Source organism: Bubalus kerabau, chromosome 6, assembly GCF_029407905.1.
Source record: "Bubalus kerabau isolate K-KA32 ecotype Philippines breed swamp buffalo chromosome 6, PCC_UOA_SB_1v2, whole genome shotgun sequence".
Taxonomy (NCBI): domain Eukaryota; kingdom Metazoa; phylum Chordata; class Mammalia; order Artiodactyla; family Bovidae; genus Bubalus; species Bubalus kerabau.
In genome coordinates this window covers 91,954,148-91,966,785 of record NC_073629.1, presented here as the reverse complement: position 1 = coordinate 91,966,785, position 12,638 = coordinate 91,954,148, and the positions used below count along the sequence as shown (strand labels likewise).

General features: G+C 43.3%; 1 protein-coding gene across 1 annotated transcript in view; it reads left to right on the top strand.

The window, feature by feature from the left end:
- CIMAP2 (ciliary microtubule associated protein 2) overlaps positions 1 to 12,638 on the top strand; it is a 31,529-nt gene that overhangs the window by 15,013 nt on the left and 3,878 nt on the right. The window contains exon 9 of the mRNA XM_055587114.1: positions 101 to 234. Within this exon, the coding sequence (XP_055443089.1) occupies positions 101 to 234 (134 nt within the window). The remainder of the gene's footprint in view (positions 1 to 100; positions 235 to 12,638) is intronic.

The following is a 12,638-nucleotide window of genomic DNA, read 5'->3' as shown; positions in this document are numbered from 1 at the left end:
ATCTGTAACAGATGGAATAGGGAGACGGGGGAGACTGGAGATCGAGTCTCCAGGCCAGGCATCCAGCTTGCTAATGTCCTGCCTCCTCTCTCTGGTGCAGAACCCTGTAGGGGTGGGTCGCTACCTCAACACCCAGCTGTTGGAGACAAAGGACTGTCGGCAGCGATACCGGTCCCTGTTCATGGGTGGATCCAAGCGCTACCCCTCGGACCCAGTGCGGGAGATGATCATGCAGTGAGTGTTGCTGGAGCGCCAGCAGAGGGACCAGGGCACGGAGGGGCTTACTCTGGGCTGGGCAGGGGTGTGCTCATGCTTGGTTCCCATGGGAACACAGCTGCTGTCCCTAGGGCCAGCCAAACAGCTGTGGCAATGGAAAGAGTTCAGATTCCGGCTCTGATGCGTACTGGCTGTGGGAGGTAGGGCACATGGATCAGCCTCTCTGAGCCTCATTTCCCTCAGCTGTCAAATGAGTGGAGGACTGTGAGATACTCTGTCCATAGCTGGTGGTAAGGAGAAAAGGAACTTGATGGACACGGACTCCCTCACCCACAGCCCACACAGTCTAGGATTGCCTTGAGTGCCGTCACCATGGGGCATCTGTTTCTTGGTGTTGAAAACGGGGTTGGTGATACTCAACTCAGGAAGTTGGGAAACCTAAGAAAAAATATGCATGAAATACCATGGCTGACAGTCAAACTGCGAATGTTAGCTGCCTCCATGTTTTACTAACCTAAGATGCCATGCCACCAGTTGCCATGCAATCTCAACTTCAGAAATGTTAAAAGGTGAATAAACATGAACTTTAGAGTTGGAAATTCCATTGCTGGAAATTCTGGTGAGGGCATGAAGACCATATTCCGTGGGACCAGATCTCTCAGGGAAAACCAGCTTTTGTATATAGATATATATGTGTCTTTAATCAAAGTGAACCTATGTCTTCCTTCTTGATTGACACCCATGCTTTTATGGCTTCCTTAGAAAGGATAATGGGAGGGTGACATTGTTGATAGACTGCATGCCTGAAAAAGATTCTTTTCCCTTCCTCCCTGCACAGCTGATCAGTAGTTTGGTTGGAAATACAATTTTAGTTGGAAATAATTTTCCCTGAGAATTTTGAAGGCTTTGCTCCATTGCCTTCGACCTTCAAGCGTGGTTGTTAAGAATTTCAATGCCATCTTGGTTTTCCTGTCCTTTGTAGGCAACCTGCACCTTCCTGTCTGGAAGTTTGTGGGATCCTCTTTCTGTCCCTCTGTCTCTTGTGTACTGAAATTTCATGATAACAGGTCTGAAAAAAGTGTGAAAGTGCTAGTTATTCGGTCGTGTCCGACTCTTTGTGATCCCATGGACTGTAGCCTGCCAGGCTCCTCTATGCATGGAACTCTCCCGGCAAGAATACTGGAGTGGATAGTCATTCCCCTCTCCAGGGGATCTTCCCAACCCAGGACTGAACCCAGGTCTCTTGTGCTGCAGGCAGATTCTTTACCTTTTGAGCCACCAGGGAAGTCTTAGATGATGGGTCTAGTGTGAGTTTATTTTCATCCATTGTTTTGGGTCCTTGATGCGTTCCTTCCTTCTAGAAGCTTAGGACCTTCTATTCTGGGAGAATTTTTTGTGTTTTTGTCTTTGGTGATTTCCTGTCTTCTGTGTTCTCTCCTCTCTTTTTTAGATGAATGGTAGACATTCTGGCTTGATGCTCTGTTCTTTTTTTCCTTGTTTCTTATTTCTGCCTTTTTTGTCCTATTTTTTTTTTAAACATTTCAGACCCTGCTATTGCCTTTTGAAAATTTGAATCTCATCTTTTTAAGTTTCCAAGGGTTCTTTTGCAGTGTAGATTGCATTTTTATCTTCTACTAGCCCCTGGTTCTGCACGCAGGGTGTTCTTTCATTTAAGGACGACAATGACAGTCTTCTTTCCTTTTCCTTTTGCTCCCTGCATTGTCTCCACTTCTTCCCAGTTCCCCTTTTTTCTTTCACTTGTTCATATTTGAGAAGAAAGCACTAAGAAATGCTATGGGTCTGGGTAGGGCTTCACTGGGAGTGAAGATGGGGATCTGGTCATTTCATTGGGAGACTCTAAAGTCAATATTTCTAGGCATTTTCAGTGGCACCTTTTAGCTTCTCTAGACAAGAATCCTATATCCTGAGGGGTGGGGATGGTGGTGTATGTGATTGCTGGTGTTTAGGGGAAGGAGGGTTGAGGAGTCTAAGTCAGTATATGGACTTCACCTACTCCCTCTGTTCTTACTCTAGTGCCTGTCTGCCCACCACCCACTGAGCTCCCCCACTGCCACCCTGACTTTCTCTCTCAGTACTAACCCTCCAGCCTCCTGCTGGGTGGGCGAAGTGTGTGTGGTGCAGAGAGTCTGACTTTCCTCTTGTTTTCAGCAGTTTCGCTCCTGCGTTTTGAGATACTTGTGGCTCTAATTTCCGGGCCTCTCTGGGGTTTGTGGCAGGAGCTGGCAAGCTTCTCATTGGCTTGCCTGCTGCAGGCAGCTTGCTCTTAGGCCCTCTCAGCTCTGCTCATGACTCCCTGCACTTTGCATTTCCTTGAAATTGTAAACACCCTTGTCCCCTGATACTCTTCTCCGTTTCTTGCTCGTCTGTTTAAAAACACCTCCTTTATAGTTCATTCAGTGAATTGCAGGAAGGAATAGAGGTAAATGCACGGATTCATCTACCTTGTTTAACTGAAAGCCACGTGGAGTACTTTAGTGTGCAAAAGTGTGTTCTTGCCCTTTCTAAACAAGGTGGCTAGCCTTCTTCTACAGGTGTTCAACCAGGACCCGAGAGTGCAGCAACTTGCCCATGGTCACACAGCTGATGGTGATAGAGCTGGGGCTAGACACCAGACCTTTCTTTCTAGCTCAGGGCCCTTTCCACACACCAGTGCCCATGTAAGGGTTTGGGGGATGGTGAGCTGGGAAGAGTGTGATGCTCTGATTCTGGCAAGGCCAACCCTCCCCTGCAACCTGTCAGCAAAGCCCCATTCTACATACTGTTTGCTCAGCAAAGGGCTCTAGAGAAGAGAAGGATGGCCCACTCCCACTGGACCCTCAATTTTCTCTCCCTGCACATCTGCCTCCCTTTTGGTACAAATTTTTCCCTTCACCACTGTTAAAACACCCAACATTTAGGCCTGTGCGAGTTACAGGATTTTCCTTTTAACCTGGCTCAGAAATCTGTGTCTGCTACTCAGCTGTGTGGCATGAGACATGTTACTTGGAAACAGATTTTCATCTGAAAAGTGAGAGTAAACGAAATTAGCATGTTGTAGAGTCTGCATTAAGTGTTAAAGAAGATCATGCGTGTACATGCGCCCTGCCCTGTGGATGACACTCTGTAGGTATGTTTAAGTGCTGGCTTCCCTTGCCCTTAGCTTCTGCTGTGCCTTGACAGAATTCTGTCTTGTTAATATAAGGGTTAAGTTTTTACAGAGGCTGGAAATGCACATGATCCAGGAAAAGAAACTACAATGGCTTAAACCACCCTCTGTTGTCTAAAGACCCAAGGAAAAGCTTCTACTCAGACAGATATTTGATACAGACTGTAGAGAAATAGGGAGACAGTTGAGTCCTGAGGGAGGGTGGGAGCTTTGAAAGAGGAGGTCAAAAACATTAAATGTGAGAGTAAAATACTAAAGATTTCTCCTGAAGTCAAGAACAAAACAGAGATGCTTATATCACTGGGAATGTTCAACATTGTTCTGGAGGTTCTAGCAAACATAGTAAGACAAGGAATAAAAATATTAATAAAGAAGAGCAAAATCATCACAATTTATAATGATATGTGTGTTTACCTAAATAAATCCGAGAGTTCATTTTAAAACTGTAACACCAGGGAAGCTGGTGCTGTAATGTGTATAAAGTTTCCTCTGATACCACAACAAATAGAAAACTTAATTGAGAAAAAGAACACGATTCCATTCCTATTAGGCATGCAAACAATAAAATGCCCTGGGATAAACTTAATAAGTATATTTAAGGCTTAAATGAAAAAATATATAAACCTTAACTAAAAGATATTAAAAAAAAGACCTGAATAACTGGAGAGAATACCATGTTCATGGGTAGAAAGATGATATTGGAAAAATAGTAATTCTTCCCATTGATGTACACATTTAATGCCATTTTTATCAAATTGTAAGGGGGTTGGTAGGGTGAATTGAATAAATTTATTATAAACTTGGTTTGAAAGAGTACGTATGTGTGAATATTTAAAAAAATAGACAAACAATCCATTAAAGATGCATTGCCAAAGTGAGAATTTTTGGCAAATGTTTTTAAAGTAGTGTCTTTAAAGGTAATGGCTCCTTTATTTGGAAATGCTTTGTTTATTAGACTTAAAGAAATCCTCATAACAGTGTGAATGCTCTAAATGTGGTTAATTTTATGACATAATGATTCTACTGTAATAGAAAATTCTCCCCCACTCCAAGCAAATAATTTTTTTATACCTTGGAGATTCTGACTAGCTTCATATAACACCAGTTCCTTTTTGTGGTTATTGTTGAACATTCAATTATAGTGGCATATTAAATGTATAAAGGAAAGAGAGGAATTTCACCTTATTTTTTAAAAAATGCACTGCCCTATGCATAGATAGCACTATGGAGGACTAGGCCCCAAAATGTTGACCATAGTTAAACCTGGAGGGTCTTTGGCATACTGCCTTGTTTTATTTCTGAAATGTTTGAATTTTTCCAAATAAACGTGACTTTTATCATTAGAATAAAAAACAACAACAATAACAACAAAAAACAGGAACTCTTGAAGCTGACCACACAAATTATGGGTTCTCCTTGTAGACCTATCTCCAGCCAAGAGTCACCTTTGTGTTTTAGACCTCAGGTTTTTCATCTGTAAAAGGGGAATGCTTTATACCCTATAGGACATGGCCAGGTATAATTAAGGCTTATGAATGTTACTGAATGGGAGCTAATCAGCAGGTGCCTGGGAGAGTCTGATGGTCAGGCTGGTATATGATTCTCCCTGGGGCTCAAGTTCATTGTTCGTGAAGTCCGGACTCAGTTGGGCTCTTGGGTATGGAGGACTGTGCCATGAGGCACAGAAGGTAGGTCATACATTGGGAAGAAAGGTTTCTTTATATGCTGTTTCATTTATTGGTTCATTTGAAAAGCCTAGTCTGTGCTCGGTTCTGCCCTGGGTACGACTGAGCTGTTTTCAGGTGACGAGAAATATTCTCTCATTCATTCACTGAGGTTTTCATTTCTGAGTTCATATTTGAATTTCTAAGAGTTATGTTTGTCTTCTGAATGTTCCTTTTAGTAACAGCATGCTTTTATTTCATGGAATGCTTTCTTATCCTTTGAAGATATTATTAAGACAAGTTTTCCTGTCATTGTCTCTCTCTTTTTTTCCCCGTGTGTTTGTTTTGGCCTCAGTCTTCCATACAAAAAAATGTTATCAAATATCTGGTAATGACTTTTCTAATTCATGTATCTGTTGGCTGCACTGGGCCCTCATGGCTGCACGTGGGCTTCCTCTAGTTGCGGGGGTGGGGTCTAGTCTGTAGTTGCAGTGCGCGGTATTCCCATTGCAATGGCTTCTCCTGTTGCAGAGCACGGGCTCTGGGGTGCACAAACTTCAGTGGCTGTGGCTCAGGGGCTCTAGAGTGTGGGCTCAGTAGTTGTGGCACACAGGCTTAGTTGCCTCAAGTCATGTGGACTCTTTCAGGACCAGGGATTGAACCGGTGACCCCTGCATCGCAAGGTGGACTCTTAACCACAGGACCAGGGAAGCCCCTCTGGTGATCCTTAACAGTGCACTCATGTCCAACTGAAAATCCTGCTGAAGACTCTGAGGCACTTTTCATTCTCCCCCTGGAGCACCTGTTGTTCTTGGGTTTAACCATAACATGACCAAGCTGGGTGTTTTCACTGGGGGAATTTCAATGTCAGTGATGTTAGATGTTTTCCTCTTGGCCTTGGCCAGAGAAAGTTCTGGGAGATGTAAACCTGGGTGCCAGAGCTTTATGCTGGGGAGAAAAACCTAGAGGTCTCAATATTTAGTGACCGAACTCCCATTTGATTCCCTGTTTTATTAATAAATAGGATACTCATAACATTGACTCTGCCTGGTGTCATCCTGTACAGAGAACTTCTCTGTCTCCAGAGAATCAATTCTGCAGTCTTCATTTATTAAGCGCTCTCCTCTGGCTGCAGAGAGTGGAGAGGGAAGCTGATATTACACAGACTTTCAATCAGTAGCCCTGTTTTGGTTCTGCTTTCACTCCCACTACCAGAGGTACCTGGCGCTGCCAGTACCTGGGTTTTTGGAGTGAGGGAATTCTTAGCTTTAACTTCTGCTGCCTTGGGATTTAGCGTTCTTGAGTATGCTAACATAGTTACTGTTCTTCCATCTGCTTTTCGACTTCCAAAATATTCTTTCTACTGCTGCTTCTATTCTTTTTGTCCTTGTGGGTATATGATTTCAAATTTGTATTCCTTTACTCCTGTTTTAGTGAGATTTCAGGAGGGATGGGGGTTAATATATGCATTCAATCCACTAAAAATGTAGTGAAATTTCTGAGTTTCAAAGGTAAAATAAAAATCTTACAAATATGAGACCTAAGAAGACAACCTACAATCTAAATAAAAGGCAATCAGACATATTTTGGGCTGCTCCTCTGAAACATGAATGATAGAAAACACTGTTTATACAACATGAAAAAGACTTGAGACTGTAGAATTCTCTATGTAGCCAAACCATCATTCGTGTGCAAATAGAGATGCACAGGGATTTGGGATGTATACCAAATATATCTTTTCTGAAAATATTGCTGGGGGATATACACCAATCAAGTGAAAAATGAATTAGCATAAGAGCTCAAGAAAGAAGAAGATGACATGAAATATAAGAATATATCTAGCTGTGATTTACCAGGATGGAGGCATTCTCATTCTCAAACAGCAAAAAGAAAAAGTGGTAATACAAATACCAAGCAAAATAGAATTTAAGGCAAAATACTAAATGGGACAAAGATGAGTGCTGCTGCTGCTGCTAAGTTGCTTCCATCATGTCCGACTCTGTGCGACCCCATAGACGGCAGCCCACCAGGCTCCCCCATCCCTGGGATTCTCCAGGCAAGAGCACTGGAGTGGGTTGCCATTTCCTTCTCCAATGCATGAAAGTGAAAAGTCAAAGTGAAGTCGCTCAGTCGTGTCCGACTCCTAGCGACCCCGTGGACTGCAGCCCACCAGGCCCCTCCGTCCATAGGATTTTCCAGGCAAGAGTACTGGAGTGGGGTGCCATTGCCTTCTCCTACAAAGATGAGTAGTTGCAGTTATAGACACCATGAACCTTCACACACCCAAAATACCAGTGACAAACTTGCACAATCATAATGGGAATTCTTAATAGACCTGTCTGAAAATTTGACAGATAAGGACATAAATATTTATTTGGAGGATTTGAATAGGTATGTTTTACTCCACATTATTTTCAGATACTCATGGAACATTTATAAAAGTTGATCTTCTAAGAAGATCTCATTAAAAATATCTAAATTAAAAATACCCTACATAGAAAATTTTAGGTTACTCTTTCTAAACAGAGTACAATAAAACAAGACTTAACAATAAAAGGATAACCCTCAAAACCAAGTACTTGGAAAATAGTAAGAATTCTTCAAAGTTCTTGGGTCTAAGAGAAAATCTAGTTTGACATTATAGTTCATTTAGAAGTCAATTGCAATGAAAACTCTATATCAAAACCTATATAATATTGTCAAAATTCATAGTTTTAATTGCTTTTAGTATTAAATAAGAAAGATTGAAACCAACAGAAGCAATCATTTGATTCTAGAAGCTTAAAAAAATCAGAGTAAATTTAAAACTAAGGCAGAAGAATTAATGAGAACAAATGGAGTCTGGAAGCATGCAGGCTTTCTCATTGCTGTTGCTAAGTCGCTTCAGTCATGTCCGACTCTGTGCGACCCCATAGACTGCAGCCCACCAGGCTCCCCCGTCCCTGGGATTCTCCAGGCAAGGACACTGGAGTGGGTTGCCATTTCCTTCTCCAATGCATGAAAGTGAAAAGTCAAAGTGAAGTTGCTCAGTCGTGTCCGACTCCTAGCGACCCCGTGGACTGCAGCCCACCAGGCCCCTCCGTCCATGGGATTTTCCAGGCAAGAGTACTGGAGTGGGGTGCCAGGCTTTCTCATTGGACCCTCACAACTCCTCTGTGTTGATGTGCTATTGTTAATCCCTGCCTTTGGCTCCAGAGTGGTAACCACAATCCAGTGTGTGTGGGTGGAGAAATGTGGAGTTCACAGACTATGGGGATTGTCAGGGCTGTCTTTGCATGTGTGTGCATGCGTGCTCGGTTGCTTCAGTCATGTCCAGCTCTTAACAACCCCATGGACTGTAGCCCACTGGGTTCCTCTGTCCGTGGGATTCTCTAGGCAAGAATACTGGAGTGGGTTGCCATGCCGTCCTCCTATCTTCCCATATAGGGAGAAAATGAGGTGCAGAGGGGTAGAGGTGATGGAAATGGCTCAGAGGCCCGCAGCCAAATAGCAGGCAGGGTGGGGACCAGGGCTCTGAGTCAGACCCTGAACGTCAGCATCTCCTCCTTGCCAGGTTTCGCGAGGCCATGGGTGTGGTAACCCACCCCCGTATTCTTGCTAGAGAATCCCATGGACAGCAGAGCCTGGCAAGCTGTAATCCATAGGGTCGCAAAGAGTTGGACATGACTGAGCAACTTAAGACTGGGTAGGAACACAACATGGCCTCGAACAATTTGCTGTCTTCAGTCCAGGCGAGGGAGGGTGCATGTGTGCGGAAGAGTTGTAAAATCTCCTTCTGGAGTGTAGTGACAGCCAATCTTTCTCATCTGTCACTCCCAAGCCTCACCTGCTTCTTCCTGCCAAACCGCAGGTTCTGGGTTTCCAGCTAGGCAGCCTGGGATTTGACTCCTGTGTGGGAAAGGCAGCTTTTTGTTTTTCATTTTTTAGACCTGTGCACACCATAGCTGCTTCTAAAATATGGTTGACCAACCAATGGACCAAGATCCCCCCCACCCCCGGTCACCTTTCTGGCTCTTACAGCCTGGTTGCCTTACTCCATCTGGCCACCCTCTGGCTGTGTGGACATGCCCACTTTGCACTCCGGCCAGGCCACACTGTGTACCACTCTCTGTGCTTTAACCACACTGTGATCTGTTTTGAAACACTCTTCTCTTAGTTTCTATCTGGAAAATTCCTGTTTATCTTCTACAACTTCACTTAAATATGAAGCCTTCCCTGATTTTTCCAGATGACATCTCTTTATTTTCAGCCTCTTGAGCCTTCCCAGATTGGAGCATTTTCCCATCATATTTTAATTATTTATTCATATGCCTGTGGTCCTTACTGAACAGAACTTCTCTATTCTCCAACTCCAGTATCTAGCTGGCACGCATAGAAGGAGCTCAATGCATATTTGTTAAAGGACAAGACTCTGATGAAATGGTTCAGAGTCTGGATAACTCTATGCAAGGAAACATCCAGTTCAATCTGTCAGAAGCTTATTTTTCTTAAGTTTTTCAGTTGATGTTCTATTATGAAAACTTTTAAACATACACCAAAATAGAAAGGATTTTACAGTGTTAACCCCTGTACATGCATCACTTAGATTCCAGTCATTAATGTTTCACTCTTCTTGCTTTCTGATATATCTTTCTATCTACCCATCTATTACTCACCTGTCTATTATCTATCATCCTTCTGAAAAGTGAAGTCGCTCAGTCGTGTCCGACTCTTTGCGACCCCACAGACTGTAGCCTCTCAGGCTCCTCCATCCATGGGATTTTCCAGGCAAGAGTGCTGGAGTGGATTGCCATTTCCTTCTGCAGGGGATCTTTCCGACCCAGGAATCGAACCTGGGTCTCCCACATTGCAGGCAGATGCTTTACTATCTGAGCCACCAGGGAAGCCCAGGATGGATATCATCCTTCTACCCATCTCTAATTATCTTCAGTTCAGTTCAGTTGCTCTGTCGTGTCCGACTCTGTGACCCCATGGACTGCAGAATGCCAGGTCTCCCTGTCCATCACCAACTCCCGGAGTTTACTTAAACTCATGCCCATTGAGTCAGTGATGCCTTCCAACCATCTCATCCTCTGTCATCCCCTTCTCCTCCTGCCTTCAATCTTTCCCAGCATCAGGGTCTTTTCCAATGAGTCAGTTCTTTGCATCAGGTGGCCAAAATATTGGAGTTTCAGCCTCAGCATCAGTCCTTCCAGTGAATATTCAAGACTGATTTCCTTTAGGATGGACTGGCTTGATCTCCTTGCAGTCCAAGGGACTCTCAAGAGTCTTCTCCAACACCACAGTTTAAAAGCATCAATTCATCAGCACTCAACTTTCTTTATAGTCCAACTCTCACATCCATACATGATTACTGGAAAAACTATAGCTTTGACTAGACTGACCTTTGTTGGTAAAGTAATGTCTCTACTTTTTAATATGCTGTTTAGGTTGATCATAGCTTTTCTTCCAAGGAGCAAGCGTCTTTTAATTTCATGGCTGCAGTCACCATCTGCAGTGATTTTGGAGCCCAAGAAAATAAAGTCTGTCACTGTTTCCATTGTTTCCCCATATATTTGCCATAAAGTGAATGGACCGGATGCCATGATCTTAGTTTTTGGAATGTTGAGTTTTAAGCCAACTTTTTCACTCTCCTCTTTCACTTTCATCAAGAGGCTCTTTAGTTCTTCTTAGCTTTCTGCCATAAGGGTGGTGTCATCTGCATATCTGAGCTTTATTGATATTTCTCCTGGCAATCTCGATTCCAGCTTATGCTTCAACCAGCCCAGCATTTCTCATGATGTACTTACTCTGCATATAAGTTAAATAAGCAGGGTGACAATATATAGCCTTGACGTACTCCTTTCAGAACCAGTCTGCTGTTCCGTGTCCAGTTCTAACTGTTGCTTCTTGACCTGCATACAGATTTCTCAGGTTGTCTGGTATTCCCATCTCTTGAAGAATTTTCCAAAGTTTGCTGTGATCCACACAGTCAAAGGCTTTGGTGTAGTCAATAAAGCAGAAATAGATGTTTTTCTGGAACTCATTTGCTTTTTCAATGATCCAATGGATGTTGGCAATTTGATCTCTGGTTCCTCTGCCTTTTCTAAATCCAGCTTGAACATCTGGAAATTCACGATTCACATACATTCCAAGCCTGGCTTGGATCATCACTTTGCTAGAGTGTAAGATGAGTGCAATTGTGCAGTATTTTGAGCATTCTTTGGCATTGCCTTTCTCTGGGATTGGAATGAAAACTGACCTTTTCCAGTCCTGTGGCCACTGCTGAGTTTTCCAAATTTGCTGGCATATTGAGTGCAGCACTTTCACAGTATCATCTTTTAGGATTGGAAATAGCTCACCTGGAATTCCATCACCTCCACCAGCTTTGTTTATAGTGATGCTTCCTAAGGCCCACTTGACTTCACACTTCAGGATGTCTGGCTCTAGGTGAGTGATCACACCATCATGGTTATCTGGGTCATGAAGATCTTTTCTGTAGAGTTCTTCTGTGTATTCTTTTTTTTTTTTTTTAAGATGAAAATGTCTTTAATCAATAATTAAAAATGCTAAACACCCTTCAGAAGATGCATTCCATTTAGCTAGACCACAGAGGATTTTAAAGGTTGTCTTTGAATTAACTGTTGAGGTTTACTAAGCTATTTTTTTTTCCAGAACACATTTAAACCAAGCTGTTTATTGCCAAGAGAAGAAAATATGCACAGAGAATAAAAACGTTGCTTTCTTATTACCCCTTTTTCACTAGAGTCATAGAAATTGCTCTCCAAACATAGCAGGACTGAACACTCTCCACCACAACTGCATCGACCATGTCAGATACTTGAGGTACGTAGCCATCAGGAACTTTCAGAGATTCCAGGGTGAAAAAGATAGTATCATCTAGCACCCCATTTCTTCCCTGCAGGCTAGTAATGCAGACCTTGTGCACGTGCTTGTGTCTCAGAGGCTTCACTGAGAGAGCCTTTCTGCTTTGTGTGTCTGGCTGGATGGAAAATACAACTTCTACTCGGTCACCCTGATAAGGTTCAAAATCTTTACAAACAACATCTAGAGAGAAGTAAGCTGTGTGATGAATGAACTCAACACCTTCCATCAGAGAGTTCATACAGCCAAGTGAGATTCTAGTACAGCAGTCTGGCAGTTCATCACCGTGGCTATTATCACAGAAAGCATCTACCTTCCAGGAGCCTCTGATGCTGCACCCTCTCTGCTTCCGACGAGTCCACCTTCCTCCAAAAGGCAAGAGCCCTGGAAATAAACCGGAGCATAGTCATGTAGTCAGGGCGGCCTGGGCTCCGCGTGACACTGGGCACGAGGCTTGCTTCTGTCTAATCCTCTGCCTCCAAGCTGCACTCTGATCACAGCAGCTTCCCAGAGGCTGTGCCTACCTCTCTGCACCACCCAACTTCTCTTCTGTGTATTCTTGCCACCTCTTCTTAATATCTTCTGATTCTGTTAGGTCCATACCATTTCTGTCCTTTATTGGGCTCATCTTTGCATAAAATGTTCCCTTGGTATCTCTACTTTTCTTGAAGAGATCTCTAGTCTTTCCCATTCTGTTGTTTTCCTCTATTTTTTTTGCACTGATCACT